We start from the raw sequence: 20,016 nt of genomic DNA on the forward strand, positions 1-20,016 counted from the left end.
GTGTTTCTTTCAGGAGCTCTTGTAGGGCAGGTCTGGTGATGACGAAATCTCTCAGTAATTACTTGTCCATAAAGGATTTTATTTCTCCTTCACTTATGAAGCTTAGTTTGGTTGGATATGTGATTTTGGGTTGAAAGTTCTTTTCTTCAAGGATGTTGAATATTGGCCCCCACTCTCTTCTGGCTTGTAGGGTTTCTGCCGAGAGATCCACTGTGAGCCTAATTGGCTTCCCTCTGTGGATGACCTGACCTTTCTCCCTAGCTGCCCTTAGTATTTTTTCCTTCATTTCAATCCTGGTGAATCTGAAGATTATGTGCCTTGGGGTTGCTCTTCTTGAGGAATATCTTTGTGGAGTTCTCTGTATTTCTTGGATTTGAATGTTGGACTGCCTTGCTAGGCTTGGGAAGTTCTCCTGGATAATATCCTGGAGCATTTTTGCCAGCTTGGATTCATTCTCCCCATCGTATTCAGGTACACCAATCAAGCGTAGACTAGGTCTTTTCACATAATCCCATATTTCTTGGAGGCTTTGTTTGTTTCTTTTCACTCTTTTTTCTCTTGTCTTGCCTTCTTTTCTTATTTCATTGAGTTGGTCTTCAATCTCTGAAATCCTTTCTTCTGCTTCATCGATTCAGCTATTAAAACTTGTGTTTGCTTCACGTAGATCTCGTGCTGTGTTTTTCAACTCCATCAAGTTGTTTATATTCTTCTCTAAGCTGGTTATTCTAGTTAGCATTTCCTCTAACCTTTTTTCAAGGTTTTTGGTTTCTTTGCATTGTGTTAGAACGTGTTCCTTTAGTTCAGAAAACTTTGTTATTATCCATCTTCTGAAGCCTGTTTCTGTCATTCAACACATTCTTTCTCAGTCACGTTGTGATCCCGTGTTGTTGAGGGGTTGTAATCCCTTGAAGGAGAAGAGGTGTTCTGGTCTTTGATGGTTTCATCATTTTTGCACTGGTTTTTTTCCCATCTTTGTGGATTTTCCTGGCTGTGAACTCAGGGAGCTGCTTGATGAGGTCGCTGGTCTGCCTGTCAAGGCACTACTTGGTTTTTTTTTTTTTTTTTTTTTGAGACGGAGTTTCGCTCTTGTTACCCAGGCTGGAGTGCAATGGCGCGATCTCGGCTCACCGCAACCTTTATGGACTCCTTCAGGTTGCTTCCTGTGTCTATTTTGTTTATACTGGGAGATTAGGCCCGCCTCTTCTGCTGACCTGGAGGTGCTGCTGGGTGATCAAGGGCAATGTCCCGTTGCTACCTAGGCTTCATGTGTTTTTTGTTAAAACCTGAGGCCTAGTCCCACTCCTTTAATGGTGGGCTATGTCCCTCCTCCACAGGGCTGGATCATTCAGGGTTCAGCTCAGACTGTGGCACTGGCTGTGCAACCCACTAGAGTTAGTGCTTCAGCCCTCTGGGTTTTGTGGGGGAGGAAAGGGACCCACCCAGCCACACTGGCTGTCTCCAAGTTTTCAGCTCCCTCTCTCAGGTCATGGGGGAGAGGACCACCCAGCTGCTCTGGCTGTCCTTCCACCTTCAGCTCCCTCTTTCTCTGGTCAGGGGGAGGGGGTGATAGCTCATCCACAGGCTCTCCCAGATGGCTTATGAGCTTATGTGTTTGCTTAGATCTGTGTGCCAATCCAGGACACCGTCCTAGATTATTATTCAACTCTGCGCTTGTAATTCCTGGTGCTTGACTGGCAAAGATCCCCTATTCTGTGTATTGCTGAGGCTTTGGGGGAAGCGTGGTATCTGGACCAGAGTGCCAGAGGGGGAGCCTCCAACTCACCAGTCAGATGCACTTTCTGGGTGAAGTGGCACCCCTCCTTGCCATGCCTGGGCTTTGCTCACCGTCAGACCAGACCCGTTGAAATGCACCTGGTACCTCGGTTGGAGCTAGGAGATCTCTGGATTTCTGCATCTCTCTCGCTGGGTGTTGTGCACCAGAGTTGTGTCTATTCAGCCATCTTGACTCCCCACACAGATTTTTAAAAATAAGGAATGAAATATTTTAAATTACCTTTTTTGTGAATACAAGTTGGGTATCTCAGAGATCCATTCAGAATTCGAATATTATGGATCTCTGCCTTCATATCAGGCCTGAATATCAGGATTCTTAATGATCAGATATCAGTGGTGCAAGTGACTTGATGGCTGGAAACTTGACTTTTTCAGAAATCCAATGATTTTTCTTCATTCACCAGAAAAAGCACTTAGGAAATAACACACTGGGCTTATTAAAAATTACCATCTGAGTGCTGCAATCAAACATCAAGAAATACCTTGCAGAGTCAAATACCACCAAAGAGAGGATGCGACTCCATTAGCTGCTGTTGAGCTGGGGCACTTGCCTTCTGGTGAAACACTGAAAATAGCCTTTAGAGAGAACTCTCTCCATAATTTCTGGGTCTGTGTTTGATTTGACAAACCAGAAATATCCGTCAAAGCTTCCCAACAACCTATAATTCTGAGTTAAGATTTTCTAATTTAGAAAACATAAAGAGTGGGGGGGGGGAACCAGCAAGATATGGAAGCTGACAGCTCAAGCAGCTATGCGGCCAGATATAGATTTCTTCCTGAATGACTTCAAACACAATTTCTCCTCTTACAGATGTGAAAAAAATAGTTATTCGCTTATTAATTTGACTTTTACTTCTATTTAAGACATATATGTTCACAATTTAAAAAGTCACAGAATCCTATAAAGATTCAGACAAAAAAAAACCCAGCAATTTCATTTTTCTCCTCCCTTCTTTCCAGAGGCCACCACTTTTAGCTTTATTTTTTACTTGTGTCTTCTGATACCTTCCTATCTCCAATAATATACTCATACTACTAATTTTTAATTTTCCAATTTCTGATATTATTTATTGGCTTCCTATTATGAGAAAAACTTGGGGCCACATACACACACTCATTTCCTCTCACCCTCATCTTCCTGTCACAGTTACAATCTTTGTTTAGATCATCTGATAATATATCCATTGTCTGACTACATATATAATTACATTACATTGTTAAGTTAAACCCTGTTTACAGTTGTTATCATGCAGTGTACTTCGATTATATTTCCTTTTTGCACAATGTTTTTGCTTTGCCTGGAGTTAATAAGGATTTTTGTTTGTTTGTTTGCTCAGTTTTTTATTTACCCCTAATTTGTTCCCAAACTCTTCTCCAGATGTTTAATTGTTGCTTCAATTTATTTGCACACATCAGGTGCATGTATATCATTTTTTTCCTATGGAAATCACTGCTAGAGTACTCTATCTTCTGCCTCATTCTGACCTAGATCTTCTCCAGACCTGATGCAAGCTCTTTTCCAGAGATTTTTTCTTCTTCATCCTTTTTTTGGATTCCTTTTGCCTCTCCCTTGGATTGCAGATATGTTTCTTGTTTGAGTGGAGCACATCCTCTAGTAACTTTCTTTTTTTTAGACAAGTCTCTCTATGTTGCCCAGGCTGTTGGCCTCAAACTCCTGGGTTCAAGTGATCCTCCTCCCTCAACCTCCCAAGTAGTTAGGATTACAGGTACATACCACCATGCCCAGCTTCTAGTAACTTTATTAGAAGGGTAGCTAAGAAGTAAATTTTCTGAGACTTCATATATTCTACCTTCTTCTTTGACAGTTTAACTGGGGAAAGACTTCTGTATTAGAAATAATTTTCCTTTTAATTTTGAAGGGCCTGCTTATTGTCTTCTACTTTCTTTCTAGACCTCCTATTAGTCAGACAATATACCTCCTAGTCTGATTCTCTAATTTTCAAACTTTTTATCACTTCTTTTCCATTTCTGCTTTTTTGTTCCACTTTTTGTGAGATTTCCAAAACTTTATGTACAAGTCCTCCTATTAGTGTTTTACTTTTGCTGTCATATTTTTGTTTTCAAAATTCCATATTATCTTTGAAGGTACGTTTTACAGGCTTCTGTTCTTGCTCTGTATGTGCAGCCTCTCCTCACCTAACTCTCTAAAAATATTAATACAGTTTTAGTCCTCTAACTTTTCTTCTGCTCTCTGTATTGTCTCTTTTTCTTTTCTTTTTTTCCAGTTGTTTCGTTGCTTTGGTTTCTGGTGTTAGAAGCATCCTTCAGATTCCTGATGCTCCTTGGCTGGCTGCTCTTGTTAAAAGTGCAGCATCTTCATGGGCTATCAACCTATCTTCTGGAAACGTAATGAGGGGCAGAAGTGAAGAGGGAGGGGAGTTGTTTGCCTTTCAGTATGTAAACTTTCCTTTATATACATTTTTCAGTGTGCAACTCTTACCCTCTTCTTCAACTCTTCAGAAAATGAGCATCCAATCCATCTCTGGAGCAGAAGAAGCAGTTTCTCATGGAATGGATGGTATAAAGTGGCATCTAGAAAGCCCAGCTGATTTTTGTAAAAACTTTCAAACAGTCCTTCCAGCCCTACTTCTCACCCTCCCCCTCAAACCTCACTTTTAGGGATACTTAGTATCTGTAAGTTCCAAGCAGTTCTGGGGCTCTCCAGTATAGCTGGGCTTGCTTCATGATATTCCCTGTTTCAGCCTGTTTTCAGCTTTCTCAGGTCTGCTCTGTCAATTACCACTCATCAGTCTGCACTCCAGTTTCTAAAAATGCTGTTAAGAGATAAGCTTCCAGCGTCCTGCAGGGTAGGGAGACCCTGGCAGACACAGAACAAGAGAATCCTTGCTCTTCACCCGCTACTGCTCTCTGCCTAACCCCAGAGCAGCAGAGGCTGCTGGCTGTCCCAGCCACACACATCCCTCCCAACTCCATCTATTTGTGTGGCTCTTGTTAGTTCCTCAGTCTGTGTCTTGTCTCCTTGCCTTCCCTTCTTCCCCCTTACCACCTTGGTGATGTTCTTTGCATGTCTTTTCTTGGAACAACCACAGCAGCTCATCCCTTCCTCCTGGAAGCAGAAGGAATGCCCTAAGTACTCTCCGTGGCACAGTTGATACTCCTTTTCTACCCTCCTTTTCAGGTACGTCTTCACTGCCATTTACACCTTTGAAGCCTCGATAAAGATACTGGCAAGAGGGTTTTGTCTAAATGAGTTCACGTACCTGCGAGACCCTTGGAACTGGCTGGATTTCAGCGTCATTACCCTGGCGTGAGTATTTCTCTATGCAGATTTGCATGTGCGAGAGAAAGGTGGGTGGGAGGCAGGGCTAACATGCGTGTCTTACTTGGACAGCATGTGGAGACTCACACCATGAACTTTTGCTCCAAGAACCACTGCAGAAATGCACCAGAAGAACTGAAAGAATTCACAGATCCTTTGAAATATGTGGCACACTGCTGCAAATTCTGCAAGGCAGGTGAAAAACTGTGAGCTCCCAAAGTGTGAGGGAGGGAATCCTGCCTCTAAACACACATCTCCACTGGGGAATCTGAAAATCCGGATCACAGGAGAAGAATTCACCCTTACCTAGAACGGAAATAAATTTAGCGAGCCACACAAAATATAAAAGTAGAAGCAGCAGAGAGAAGTGCCTTGTAGGCACTCCCAGTCTCCAGCTTGAAACCAGGGAATCCATCCTTGACTATATCTCACAGGGGCCCTTGAGGAAGAGGAAGAGAGCCAGTGATATCAGGGAGGGGTCACAGGGTGAAAGAAGCCTCAACTAAAATTAGTAATGATTTCTACTGGGCACAGATTTTCTTGAGTAGAATCCAGGGGTCAAATGGGAACTGCTGCAGATGTGAATGCAGGAGCCACTACTAAAGAGATGAGCAGACAGGGAGGAGTGAGGTCCAAAAGTCATGCTTTCTTTCTCAGCAAGGAAGCTCACAGCCTGGGGCAAGGTCTGAGTGGGGCACTGCAGGAGCAAGACCAGCCTCACCAATGACATGAGAGCTAGGTGAGGCCTCTGGCTACCAGCTATGTATGCCCCACCTCCCTGGAGAGCTCTATGGCACAGTAGAAGCAGCCAAAACTCCCTCTGGAACACAACCCTATTGGCCTGAGAACCAGCTCCCCATCCCCCACTGGCCACAGCAAGCCCCACCCAAGAAGAGTCTGAGTCCAGACCTGCCTAAACCTGCCCCTACCTGATGGTATTTCCCTACCTGCCCTGGTAGCCGAACACAAAACTAGAAAGTCTTGGAAGCTTTATGGCCCTGCTCATCACCTGAGAAACTAAAATACTTACTGTGGCAAACAGGGTGAGCTTAGATCCCCCTATTATTAATGTGCTAGTGCTCTCTTGAAAGCATCAACTCCTGGCTGGAGGCCAACCAACTCGGGCCATTAAAGCAACTCATGACAGAATAATCTTGATGCCAGGAAGAAGAAAACAACAGCCAATTACACTGCCTGCAACATCCTGGCTATCAAGAGGTCTTGAGTCTGTCCATGTGACGGCTTCACTGCTAACATAACCAGCATTCCAGGAAGCCAGCACATGAAGGACTCTCACAGACTCTACTTCACTCCTCTGCCACCTTCACCAGAACAGGTGCTGATATCCATGGCTGGGAGACTTCAAGATGAATCACACCATAGGACCCTTTGCAGACATTTCTCAGCACCACCCAGAGCCTGGTAGCCCTGCTGTGTGGCTAGACCCAGAAGAGCAATAATAATCACTGCAGTCCAGCTGTCAGGAAGTCCCATCCCTAGGGGGATGGGGAGAGCACCACATCAAGAGATCACCCCGTGAAACAAAAGAATCTGAACAACAGCTCTTGAGTTCCAGATCTTTTCACTGAAATAGCCCACTCAAATGAGAAGGTGCCAAAAAAGCAGTTCTGGTAATATAACAAAAGATGGTTCAATAACATCCTGCCAAAGATAAAACTAGCTTCCCAGCAATGGATTCAAACCAAGAAGAAATCTCTGAATTGCCAGATAAATAATTCAGGACTGGGCACAGTGGCTCATGCTTGTTATCCCAGCACTTTGGAAGGCCAAGTGGATGAATCACCTGAGGTCAGGAGTTCAAGACCAGCCTGACCAACATGGAGAAACCTCGTCTCTACTAAAAAATACAAAATTAGCCAAGCATGGTGGCACATGCCTGTAATCCCAGCTACTCAGGAGGCCGAGGCAGGAGAATCTCTTGAACCCAGGAGGAGGAGGTTGCGGTGAGCTTAGATCACATCATTGCACTCTAGCCTGGGAAACGAGCAAAACTTCATCTAAAAAAAAAAGAATTCAGAAGGCTGGTTATTAAGTGACTCAAGGAGATATCACAGAAAGGTAAAAGTCAGCTTAAAGAAATTTTTATAACAACAGGATATGGATGGAAAATTCTCCAGATAAATAGATATGAAGAAAAAACAATCACAACTTCTGGAAATGGAAGACACATTTAGAGAAATGCAAAATTCAGTGGAAAGTTTCAACAATACACTAGAACAAATAGAAGAAAGAATTTAGAGCTCAAAGACAAAGCTTTTAAATTGACCCAAACTGAGACACACACACACACACACACACACACACACACACACAAACACACACAAAGAATTTTTTAAAAAATGAACAAAGTGGCCAAGAAATTTGGGATTATGTTAAACAACCAAATCTAAGAATAATGACTGTTCCCAAGGAGGAAGAGAAATCAAAAAGTCTGGAAAACTTATTTGAGGGAATATTGAGGAAAACTTCCCTGGCCTTATTAGAAATCTAGACATCCAAATTCAAGAAGCTCAAAGCATACCTTGAAAATGTATCACAAAAAGATCATCACCTAGGCAAATAATCATCAGGTTATCTAAATTCAAGACAAAGGAAAAGAATCTTAAGAGCTGTGAGGAAAAAAAAAGCCTCAGATAACTTATAAAGGAAAACCTATCAGATTAACAGCAGACTTCTCAACAGAAACCTTGCAAGACAGAAAGGATTAGGGTCCCATCTTTAGCCTCTTGAAACAAAATAGTTGCCAGTCAAGAACGTTGTATTCAGTGAAACCAAGCTTCATAAGTGAAGGAAAGATAAAGTTTTTTTCAGACAAACAAATGGTGAGAGAATTTGCAACTACCAAGCCAGTACTACAAGAAATGCTAAAAGGAATTCTAAATCTTGAAACAAAACCTTAGAGTACACCAAAATAGAGCCTCCTTAAAGCATAAATCGCACAGGACCTATAAAACAATAACACAATGGGAAGGAAAAAACAAGGAATTAAGGCAACAACTAGCATAATGAATACAATGGTACCTCACATCTCAATACTAATGTTGAATATAAATGGTCTAAATGATCTGCTTAAAAGACACAGAAAGGCAGAATGGATAAAAATCCACTAACCAAGTATCTGCTGTCTTCAAGAGACTCACCTAACACAGAGGGAGTCACATAAACTTAAGGTAAAGAGAGGGGGAAAGATATTCCACACAAATGGAAACCAAAAGCAAGCAGGAGTAGCTATTCTTATAGCAGAGAAATCAGACCTTAAAGCAACTACAGTTAAAGAAGACAAAGAGGGACATTATATAATGACAACATCATTGGTCCAACAGAAAAATATCACAATCCTAAATACATATGCACCTAACACTGGAGCTCCCAAATTTATGAAACAATTACTAATAGACCTAAGAAATGAGATAAATGGTGATGCAATAATAGTGGGGCACTTCAATACTCCACTGACAACACTGGACTGGTCATCAAGATAGAAACTCCACAAGGAAGCAATGAACTTAAACTATATCCCAGAACAAATGGACTTAACAGATATTTACAGAACATTCTACCCAACAACTGCAGAATATACATTCTTTTCATCAGCACATTGACTATTCTCTAAGATAGACCACATGATAGCTAACAAAACACATTTCAATAAATTTAAGAAAATTGAAATTATGTCAAGCATCTCCTTGGAGCACAGTGGAATAAACATGGGAGTTAACTCCAAGAGAAACCTCAGAACTATACAAATACATGAAAACTAAATAATCTGCTCTTGAATGATCTTTGGTTTAATGATGAAATCAAGATGGAAGTTTAAAAAGTTTTTGAACTGAATGGTAATGGTCACATAACTTATCAAAACCTCTGGGATTCAACAAAAACAGTGCTAAGAGAAAAGCACATAGCATTAAATACCTACATCAAAAAGTATGAAAGAGGACAAATAATCTAAGGTCACACCTCAAGGAACTAGAGAAATAAGAACAAACCAGACCCAAACTCAGCAGAAGAAAAGAAATAACAAAGATCAGAGCAGAACTAAGTGAAATTCAAACAAAAAAATAATAATACAAAAGATAAGTGAAACAAAAAGCTGGTTCTTCAAAAATGTAAATAAAATTGATTGACCATTAGCAAGATTAACCAAAAAGACAGAAGATGCAAATAAGCTCAATTAGAATTAGAATGAAATGGGAGATATTACAACTGATACCACAGAAATACAAAAAAATCTTTCAAGACTGCTATGAACAACTTTATGTGCACAAACTAGAAAATCTAGAGGATATGGATAAATTCCTGGGAATATACAACCGTCCTAGATTAAATCAGAAAGTAATAGAAACTCTAAACAGACCAATAACAAGTGGCGAGATTGAAACAGCAATTTAAAAATTGCCAAGAAAAAGTCCAGGAGCAGACTGGATTCACAGCTGAATTCTATCAGACATTCAAAGAATAATTGGTACTGGTTTTACTGAAACTATTCCAAAAGATACAGAAAGAGGGAATCTTCCTAAATCATTCTATGAAGCCAGTGTCTCCCTGATACCAAAACTAGAAAAGGACATTCAAAAAAACTACAGACAATATCCCTGATGAACATAGATGCAAAAATCTTCAACAAAATGCTAGCGAATTGAATCCAACACATATCCAAATGATAATATACCATGATCAAGGGGGTTTCAAACCAGGGAGGTTGGGATGATTTCACATACACAAGTCAATAACTGTGATACATCGCATAAACAGAATTTAAAATAAAAATCATATGATCATCTCAATAGATGCAGGAAAAGCACTTGACAAAAATCCAACATCCCATTATGATTAAAACCCTCAACAAAATTGGCATGGAAGGGACATACTTCAAGGTAATAAAAGCCATCTGTGACAAACCCACTGCCAACATTATACTGAACAGGGAAAAGCTGAAAGCATTCCCCCTGAGAACTGGAACAAGACAAGGATGCCAACTTTCACCACTTCTGTCCAACATAGTACTGGGAGTCCTATCCAGAGCAATCAGACAAGAGGAATAAAGGAAATCCAAATCAGTAAAGGGGAAGTTGAACTGTTGCTGTTCACCAATGATACGATCATATGCCTAGGAAACCCGAAAGACTCATCCAAAAAGCTCCTAGATCTAATAAATGAATTCAGTAAAGTTTCAGGATACAAAAACAACGTGTACAAATCAGTAGCACTATTGTACACCACCACTAACCAAGCTGAGAAACAAATCAAGAACTCAAGCCCTTTTACAACAACTGCAAACAAAAATAAAGCAAAAAAGCCTTAGGAATATACCTAACCAAAAAGATGAAAGATTTCTATAAGTAAAACTACAAAACACTGCTGAAATAAATCATAGATGACACAAACAAATGGAAACACAGCTTATGCTTATGAATGGATAAAATCAATATTGTGAAAATGACCATACTGCCAAAAGCAATCTACAGATTCAGTGCAATTACCATTGAAGTACCATCATCATTCTTCACTGAAATAGAAAAAAAAATCCTAAAATTCATATGGAACAAAAAAAGAATCAAAATAGCCAAAGCAAGACTAAGCAAGAAGAACAAATCTGGAGGCATTGCATTAGCCGATTTCAAACTATTCTACAAGTTATAGTTACCAAAACAGCATGAAACTGGTATAAAAATAGGCATACAAACTAATGGAGCAGAATAAAGAACTCAGAAATAAAGCCAAATACAGCCACCTGATCTTTGACAAGGCAAACAAAAACACAGAGGAAAGGACACTCTATTCAACAAATGGTACTGGGATAATTAGCAAACCACATGTAGAAGAAAGAAACCGAATCTTCATCTCTCACCTTATACAAAAATCAACTAAAGATGGATAAAAGACTTAAATCTAAGACCTGAAATCATAACAATTGGAAGAAGATAACATTGGAAAAACTCTTCTAGACATTGGCTTAGGCAGAAAGTTCAGGACCAATGACCCAAAGCAAATCCAACAAAAACAAATATAAATGGATGGGAGGTAATTAAACTAAAAAGCTGTTGCAGAGCAAGAGAAATAATCTTCTGAGTAAACAGACAACCCATAGGATGGGAGAAAATATTTGCAATCTATGCATCCAACAAAAGACTAATATCCAGAATCTACAAGAAACACAAACAAATCAGCAAGAAAAAAAAAAATCCAAAGGTGGGTAAAGGACATGAATAGACAGTTCTCAGCAGAAGATATACAAATGGCCAACAAACAGGGAAAAAATGCTCAACATCATTAATTATCAGGGAAACACAAATTAAAACCACAATGAGATACCACCTTATTCCTGCAAGAATGGCCATAATCAAAAAAGTATAGATGTTGGCATGGATGTGGTGAAAAGGAACACTTTTACACTGTCAGTAGGAATGTAAACTAGTACAACCACTACAGAAAACGTTATGAAGATTCCATAAAAAATTAAAAGCAGAACTACCCTTTGATCCAGCAAACCCACTACTGGGTTTCCAGAGGAAAAGAAACCATTATATGAAAAGACAATTGCACGTGCATGTTTATAGCAGCACAATTTGCAACTGCAAAAATATGGAACCAGCCCAAATGCCCATCAACCAACAAGTAGATAAAGAAAATGTGGTGTATACACCCCAGGGAAAACCACTCAGCTGTAAAAAGGAATGAAATAATGGCATTTGCAACAAGCTGGATGGAGTTGGAGACCATTATTCTACGTGAAGTAATTCAGGAATGGAAAGCCAAGCATCGTATGCTCTCACTTATAAGCAGGAGCTAAGCTATGAGGATGCAGAGGCGTAAGAGTGACATAATAGACTTTGGGGACTTGTGGGAAAGGGTGAGAGGAAGGTAAGGGATAAGAGACTACACACTGGGTATAGCATACACTGCTCAGGTAATGGGTGCACCAAAATCTCAGAAATCAGCACTAAAGAACTATTCTGTGCAACCAAACACCACCTGCTCCCCCAAAACTATTGAAATAAAAATAAAGAACTTATGCAACCCAAAACCACCTGTTCCCCTAAAACTGTTGAAATAAAACAAAAAGATTTGCATGTGTGTCCGTGTGGGGCTTATGGATATATCCAGGCTCACACTCTGAAGATGTTTCCTCATCTCAGTTCGGCTTCCTCATTTGAAATTGTGTGGCCTGGGATTTTCTTTCCATAGAGTGCCGCTTCAGTGCTTGCTTTCCAAGATTAGTCCCATGTCCATGAGGCAAAGTCAAAGACCTCAAATCTGAGATAATAGCTGGCCTGTCACAGTGGGTCAGACAAGGCTCAGCCTTGTACTCCCCAGACATAGAGGTTTCCTCCTGAGAAACCAGTGCCTGCGGAGACTGGTTGGTCAAATGCCCATGTTTGAAGATCCATCCACATGCACAGTGTTGCCTAGATTGCAATGCATCTTCTCAAAGGGTCCACTCTGAAAGATGCTGCAGTAGTGAAATCAGTATCAGCGTCAGTCTGTAGATGGCAGTACCACTAGATTCTAAGTGTCTGTTCCGCATCCTTTCTATCCAGGCTCATGATACCCCAAATTGTCCTTATTTATGGGGCATGCATTCTGAGGACCTTTGCTTGCAGAGATGCTGACTCACTTCTTGTCCTACAGATATGTTGGCACAGCAATAGATCTCCGTGGGATCTCAGGCCTGCGGACATTCAGAGTTCTTAGAGCATTAAAAACAGTTTCTGTGATCCCAGGTGAGCTGCTTGAACCAGCACATTTATTCACAGAGCATATGTTATTTTTTACAGTCTAACTCCCTTCTTTAATTTTCACAAGAACTCTGTAAGGTTCCAGGGCAAGGACTATTGTCTCCACTTCAGAGACAAAGCAACTGAAGCCTGGAGTATAGGAAGCATGAACCCAAGGCCTCTTCACTAGTAAGAAGCAGTGTGACCTCTCCTAGGCCAGGCTTTTCCCAATACCACATGGCTTCACAAACAATACATAGCAGGAGGGGCATGCCCTCACTTCCTGTTCTGGTTGTGGGATTCAGGCAAGACCCTCAAGTTGAATTTTTATTTATACCATGAGCTAAAGGATTAAACTTGGAAATGGGGAGGAAGGGAGAAAGCAGTCCCAGTATCTTCACTATTTCCATAGGTCCACAATCCTGTCGTTAGACACCCAGAGGAGAAAAGAATTAGTTAATTCTTGATTACTGAGAACTCAGAACCAAAGTAGAGCTCCATTGAAGCTCATTGAACGGTGCCTCTAAGATCTCCACTATCACCAGTAGCCCAGCGACTACTCCTCATCCCCCATGAGGTTGATGGTGAGGATGGGGAGGCCAGAGACAAGGCAAACTTTCTGAAATGGGACTCAACGCTTCCCCTTTGTGGCCTGAAGGGTTCTCTCCTCTCACCCCCGAGCATTCATTCTCTCATCTGTAAACAGAAACACCCATTCTAGAGTGAATGGGTGTTTTTACCATTTCATGTCTGGCTGCGCAGGGAGAGGTTGGAAACTCTGCCAACTCCCACTGGACACACTTCTTGAAGAGAGCCCTGGTCCTGCCCCTTAGTATCTCTCTCGCTTGCTCTCAACTGGGAACACCCTGAGTCTTCTTTGCAAGACCTGGCCTGTTCAGACTCCCTCTCCTGCCTCATCTCTCACCTCTCCTCACCTCTCCCCGTGCTCTGGAATCCGCCTATGGCTCCACAGACACCCACACCATTGCTCACCTCCCAGCCTTCAACTCTGCTGCCGCTTCCTCCACGATATCCTTCCTCCTCTCTTTATTCAACTCACACTCATTCCTCAGGGCTCTGCCAAGGTTTTACCTCCTCCCTGGTTTTTCCCACCTTCCTCACACTCCACCCACCCCATTCCCACCCCTGGAACTTCAGTTCAGGGCTGCTCCCCTGTGTGCCCGTCTGCTCACTAATGCTCTGGACTTTCTCCTCAATTGTCAGACAACAGCACTCGACATGCTGTTGCCTTAGCCATCACTCAGCTCCCAGCCCAGGGACTGACACATGTAGCGCTCAGTGGATTATTTGCTGACCAAAATGACTAGCCAAAAATAAATCCTAGATCGCTTCCCTGGTTAGAGCTCTTTCTGCTACCTGCGAAGCTGCTCTCCCAAAGAAGTTGATTTTACTTACCAGAGAAACAAATCATCCCTCCTTAAACAAGCAAGTGCCCCGTTCTTTGCTGACAGCTGTGCTTGGCGCAAATTCTATTTCTGCCCCAATGACTGTCTCAGTGTTTCTCATAGTCTCTCTCTGTTGCTAAACTCACCTCTCTGTTTCTCTGTGTCTCTGTATTTTTCTTTCTCTTGGTCTCTCTATTTTTGTTTCATTCTATCTCCTTTGCATCTCCATCTCCCCCTACCTCTCTCTCTCTCTCTCTCTCTCTCTCTCTCTCTCTCTCACACACACACACACACACACACACACACACACACACACACACAGAGTGAGGTTCATGTGTCCCAAGTCTCAAGCTGCCTCCCGGAACTGAGATGTGCATGCAGAAAGATAGATCCCAAATTACTGGGGTGAAGTTAGTAGCCTCATGCCTAGCACAGTGCCTGGAAAAAAAAAAATAAGTACTCAGCATAAATTATTTAAATTGAATTGCTAGTGTCAGGAATTTTATTAGCCTCAAGATCATAAAAAATAGATTGCCTGGGTCTCAGTTTCATCGTCTTTGTAATGAGAACAATAGTCCCTGCCTGCCTGCCTCTCAGAGTAAATCAAGCTTCGGATGAGAAATAGCTTGGAACTGCCCAGGAGTGTGTGAATATTTCACCCCTGTATGTAGAGATGAGGAAGTACTCTGAGTCTAGCTCATTCATGCGGCCATACCACTGTCATCTTCCCGCAGGGCTGAAGGTCATTGTGGGGGCCCTGATCCACTCAGTGAAGAAACTGGCTGACGTGACCATCCTCACCATCTTCTGCCTAAGTGTCTTTGCCTTGGTGGGGCTGCAACTCTTCAAGGGCAACCTCAAGAACAAATGTGTCAAGAATGACATGGCTGTCAATGAGACAACCAACTACTCATCTCACGGGAAATGTGAGTGGAGTTTCTCCTATGGGGACCAAGGTCTGGTGGGGGCCTCAGTACCATATAGAGACAGGGGATGTAGAGCCCCTGTGTGTGCGTATAGATATGTATTTTGTTTCCCTTTTCCTGCCAAAATGCTTCTCTTGGGTTGTGTTTTACTTTTGGGTACTCTGTTTCCTGTTGTTCAGCATCCCTCTTGCAAGGAAATGAGCCATAAATCTAGAGACAAGTCATTCTACCTCTGCTGGGGGAGATTGAGAGCCGAAGTCACTGCTCAGCTCTTCTCTTCTCAGATGTGACTTTACACCTTCCACATGGCCCAGCATGCCCACTGAGTACATGTAGCCAAAGGAGCTCACTTTGGAAGACTTGACAGTGCTGCATTCACCACACAGGGCTTGGGTTGGAGGGTTCAGAACCATCTGTGAGGCTTTCTTTTCTTCCTTTCTTTAGCAGATATCTTCATAAATAAGCCAGGCACTTCTGATCCCTTACTGTGTGGCAATGGATCTGACGCAGGGTGAGTGCCCAACTTATGACAAAGCACCAATGCCCAACAATTTTTTCCTCCATCTTGTCCTTGGCATTTTATGGTCACAGATGGGATTGCAGGTCCTGGGAAAGATGTTTAAATAAAAAAGTCATGGCCTTTGCCATCCCAGAGCTCATGGGCAGGGAATGTATGAGTTAGTTTTTGCTGTGTAACAAATGACTCCAAAACTTTGTTAATTAAAACAACAATTTATTTAATTCATGATTCTGTGCATCAGCATTTTGGACTGGGATCAAATGGGCATTGGCTGACATTGACTAAGTTGACTAGGCTCATTCTCGTTTATTCAGACAGCAGACAGATTAACTGGGAGATGCCTGGGCTAGGATGTTCTGTCTCTGCTCATGTGGCCTCTCACCCCAAGCAAGTTAGCCTGGTTCTGTTCTCATGGCAGGGTTTCCAGAGAAACAGTGCAAGTTTGCAAGGCTTCTTCAGGCCTAGGCTTAGAACGAACACAGTGTACCTTTTTTACATTCTATTTACCAAAGCAAGTCCCAGGCAGTCCGGATCCAAGAGGTAGAGAAATAGACTCCATCATTCAATGAAAGTAGCTGAAAAGTGACATTGGAAAGGGTATGGATGCACAGGGAGGAGAACTGTAGCCATTTTAATAAACAATCTACCCCGGGAAGGAACCAATAATTATTTTTGTCAAATGCTCTACATTTAATCATCACAGCTAACTCCATTCTGTAGCTACATTATCCTCACAAACAGAGGAAGAAATACATGTATCAGACTTTGCCATTTCAAATTCTTAAAGAGGCCAGATTCATAACAACAAATGACTGGAGTGGGCCAGGTGGGAACCTGGGAGCTGAGAGTTCATGCCTTCTCTAAAGGGACAGCCTCACTGCTCAGTCCAGCTTTTAGTCGCCATGTGGAAATGTGGGTTCATTGCTTCCAGCTCTTCCAACTTTTAAAATAGAGATACAAAATTTAGGTTTTTACATAAAATCTCCCAACTATAAACATTGGCTACCTATTCCAAAAACTCTCTCCATATTTTTGGGCCAAACAAAATATTTTTGCGGGCCAAATCCAGCCTATAAGCTGCTAGTTTGCAATTTCTCATGCATCGACATAAAGATGCTACTCTGTGGAAAACAAGTTCTTTACTAGAGGCTTCATGGGCTGGGGAAACACTGAGCTGGTGGTGTGAGGCAAGGGAGAAAGTCGGGAAGGCTTCCTGGAGGTGGTGTTTGAGGTGAGCTTTCGAGGGCAGGTAGGATGTTCCAGGCTGGGTGAATACAAGATAGTTTGAGTGAGGGCCATTCCAGGTGGCAGAACAGAATGTGAGACAAAGCTAAGGGATGAGGACCCTTCAGCTCTGCCTGCTGCTTTAGCCCCTAGAGGAAGGCAGTAGTAGAAAGCCTTTAGGCAAAAGGTCAAAAAGGCCCACCTCACCCACCTCAATGACTGAGAGCTTGGAAGAGCAGAGCTCACAATGCCCCCACTCCCTGAGAGGCTGACGGCTCCATATTGTCTGGGCGGACCTATTTGGAGCCTGCATGGGGCTCCACCTTCATCAGCTCACTAGGAAAACCATCTCAGAGCTGACTACTGGAAACAAGCAGGAGTATTTGGTCAACATCAGGTTCCTTGGCCTCTTCTTTCTCAAATGCACCTGGCATTTGGTTCTTTGGCTCACGGGAGAGTTGTTCTGACATCAGTTTTCATTTGCCTTTGACTTAAATGTAAACCAAGAGCCCCCTCAGCACCCTTCTTCTGTCTAAATAATGACATTTCTCAAGGCTGTGGCTCCAGAGTAGCTCAAGTCCTTATTGTGGTAAAGTTGTGGGGTCCAACTACACACCTCCACAGCTCAGCTCCCAGAGAGGCCAGGCCTGCTGCTTGGCAGGTCCCAGCCAGGCAGTGGGGGAGTGGACCAGCCTGGGATGGGAGAGAGAGGCCAGCTCAGGACAATGGGCAGAGTGAGCCCTGCAGGGGCTTGCTGTGAAAGCTCAACCTGGGTCCTCTGCAGAGTAGCCAGAGCCCTCAGGAAAAGCCCACATTAAGCAATGTCACTGTGAGAGGAAGGTCAGGGGTCTCAAGGCAGAAAACTGATACCCAAAAATAGCCGGTAATTTTCAGTGTTCTTCCACATATATTATTCCAGTGTATCCTTTCACTAGCTTCCAAGGTTAAAAACAGTAGGAATTTTCCTTTGCATTTTATGTACAATATTTACTATGTGGGAGGCCAAGGCGGGTGGATCACGAGGTCAAGAGATCAAGACCATCCTGGCCAACATGGTGAAACCTCATCTCTACTAAAAATACAAAAATTAGCTGGGTGTAGTGGCATGCGCCTGTAGTCCCAGTTACTCGGGAGACTGAGGCAGGAGAACTGCTTGAACCCGGGAGGCAGAGGTCACACCACAGCACTCCAGCCTGGCGCCTGGCAACGGAGCAAGACTCTGTCTCAAAAAAAAAAAAAAAAATTACTATGCAGAAGTGCAAGACACTGTAAAATGATCTCATTTAATCTTCAGAGAGGTGAGCTGTTGATATATAGTGGCTATATATAGTGGGTTTCTACAGAAGACACAGAAATAAGGCTGCCCTCAGCATTAATTAGGAAACCTACAGGTAATGGCTTGCTTAGCCCCTTGGGAGACCAAACCGAGAGCCTGCCTTTAAATGTGGGTATACAAAGCCAGAGAACTTGCAATCTTCAATCCAGGTGGAGACAGAATTGGAACTGATTAGAATTAAGTTGTCAGAGCTCTAATTCATGATATGGGTTGTTCACATGGATGTCTAAGATAAGGAGAGCTCCAGAGGTTGGTGTTCATGGAGAAATCCTGGGAGTAAAAGAATTCCATGTATTTGCAAAGAGTGCAGGTAAATAAAAAAGGAAAAAAGAAAAAAAATTTTTTTAAGAATTCCAAACTTCAAGTGAGGCATTCCTGCTTCATTGATCAGGCCATCTCCACTAGGGTGGATGAGAGCACTTTACACTCCCTGAGCTGACAGATACTTCTTGATATCAACTCATCCTCGTATTGTGAGAGAGAGGAAGGTGTTCAGCACTCCTACCCCAATACTCACCAGGCAGTCATTTTCAATTTGGTCTTCCTTCATAGGCCACCTTCAGGAGGAGGCTAGGCTGACTCAAGTATTGGGCTACTTGACAGTTACATCACTCCTTTTAATAAATACATGACACCTGTGTGGTTTTAGGCAACTGACTTCTTTCTGACCCCCAGCTCCCTTATCTGTAAAGAAAGAATATTGAATGATTAAATTACAGTGTTTGCGAAGCACTTAGTGGGAGAGAGAGGAACACGGAAAGCGCTCAGTAAGTGGAAAGTGTTATTTCCATTATTATATATAATTAATCAGTGAACTTGGATCATATGAGACCTCCTTTGATAGACAACTCTGCAGGTGATGCCAACAGGCTCGGGTTCTAAGTCTGATGATTGCTACTGATTCTCCCTTCCCTGGCGTGAACTGGCAGAGGGCCTATGGTATCGTGTCTGGGCAGTCAGCTGCCTTCCCAGGCCACTCCCCTGTGTGTGGAATTCTGAAGGAAAGTATTAGCATCCCCATTTTATGGATAACAGAAACTGAGACCTAAACAGACCAAGTGTCCAACATCATCCTGTTTATAAGAGGAAGACGAGACCTTGAACTCTGATCTCTAGCATCAAACTCTGTGGTCGTCTTGCAGCCCTGGGCTGCCTTGTCCCCAAAAGCAGGGGATGACCTTCTCTGTTCTTGCTGCAGCCACTGCCCTGATGGTTATATCTGCCTTAAAACTTATGACAACCCGGATTTTAACTACACCAGCTTTGATTCCTTTGCCTGGGCTTTCCTCTCACTGTTCCGCCTCATGACACAGGATTCCTGGGAACGCCTCTACCAGCAGGTACTGAGCTGCATGTCCCCACACAGACTTGGTTGGAGGCTGGTGGGTCAGCTGCATGGTTGTGCTTTCCCTGGAGGACATGACTTAAACTCGGGCATCCGTGCACTATGGGTACAGGTTTCTTTTCTTTCCCTTGAATCTGCAGACCCTGAGGGCTTCTGGGAAAATCTATATGGTCTTTTTCGTGCTCGTAATCTTCCTGGGATCTTTCTACCTGGTCAACTTGATCTTGGCTGTGGTCACCATGGCATATGAGGAGCAGAACCAGGCAACCATTGATGAAATTGAAGCAAAGGAGAAGAAGTTCCAGGAGGCCCTCGAGCTGCTCCGGAAGGAGCAGGAGGTTTGTGAGGAGTGGAAGCTTTGTGAAGAAGGTTGCAGATTGTCCATTCTTGGATAGAGTTCTGGACTAGCCACTTCAATTAGGGCT

At 42.8% G+C, this 20,016-nt stretch overlaps 1 protein-coding gene across 3 annotated transcripts in view; it reads left to right on the top strand.

Moving 5' to 3' along the window:
• SCN10A (sodium voltage-gated channel alpha subunit 10) overlaps nucleotides 1–20,016 on the top strand; it is a 94,399-nt gene that overhangs the window by 21,006 nt on the left and 53,377 nt on the right. For all 3 annotated transcript variants that reach the window (XM_012455649.2, XM_012455650.2, XM_012455651.2), the window contains exons 4-9: nucleotides 4,955–5,083; nucleotides 12,749–12,840; nucleotides 14,975–15,166; nucleotides 15,611–15,677; nucleotides 19,445–19,586; nucleotides 19,732–19,929. In XM_012455649.2, coding sequence (XP_012311072.2) covers nucleotides 4,955–5,083; nucleotides 12,749–12,840; nucleotides 14,975–15,166; nucleotides 15,611–15,677; nucleotides 19,445–19,586; nucleotides 19,732–19,929 — 820 coding nt within the window. The remainder of the gene's footprint in view (nucleotides 1–4,954; nucleotides 5,084–12,748; nucleotides 12,841–14,974; nucleotides 15,167–15,610; nucleotides 15,678–19,444; nucleotides 19,587–19,731; nucleotides 19,930–20,016) is intronic.

The sequence above is a fragment of the Aotus nancymaae genome, unplaced genomic scaffold (genome assembly GCF_030222135.1).
Source record: "Aotus nancymaae isolate 86718 unplaced genomic scaffold, 86718_ANA_hifiasm-v0.15.2.pri h1tg000038l, whole genome shotgun sequence".
NCBI classification, from domain to species: domain Eukaryota; kingdom Metazoa; phylum Chordata; class Mammalia; order Primates; family Aotidae; genus Aotus; species Aotus nancymaae.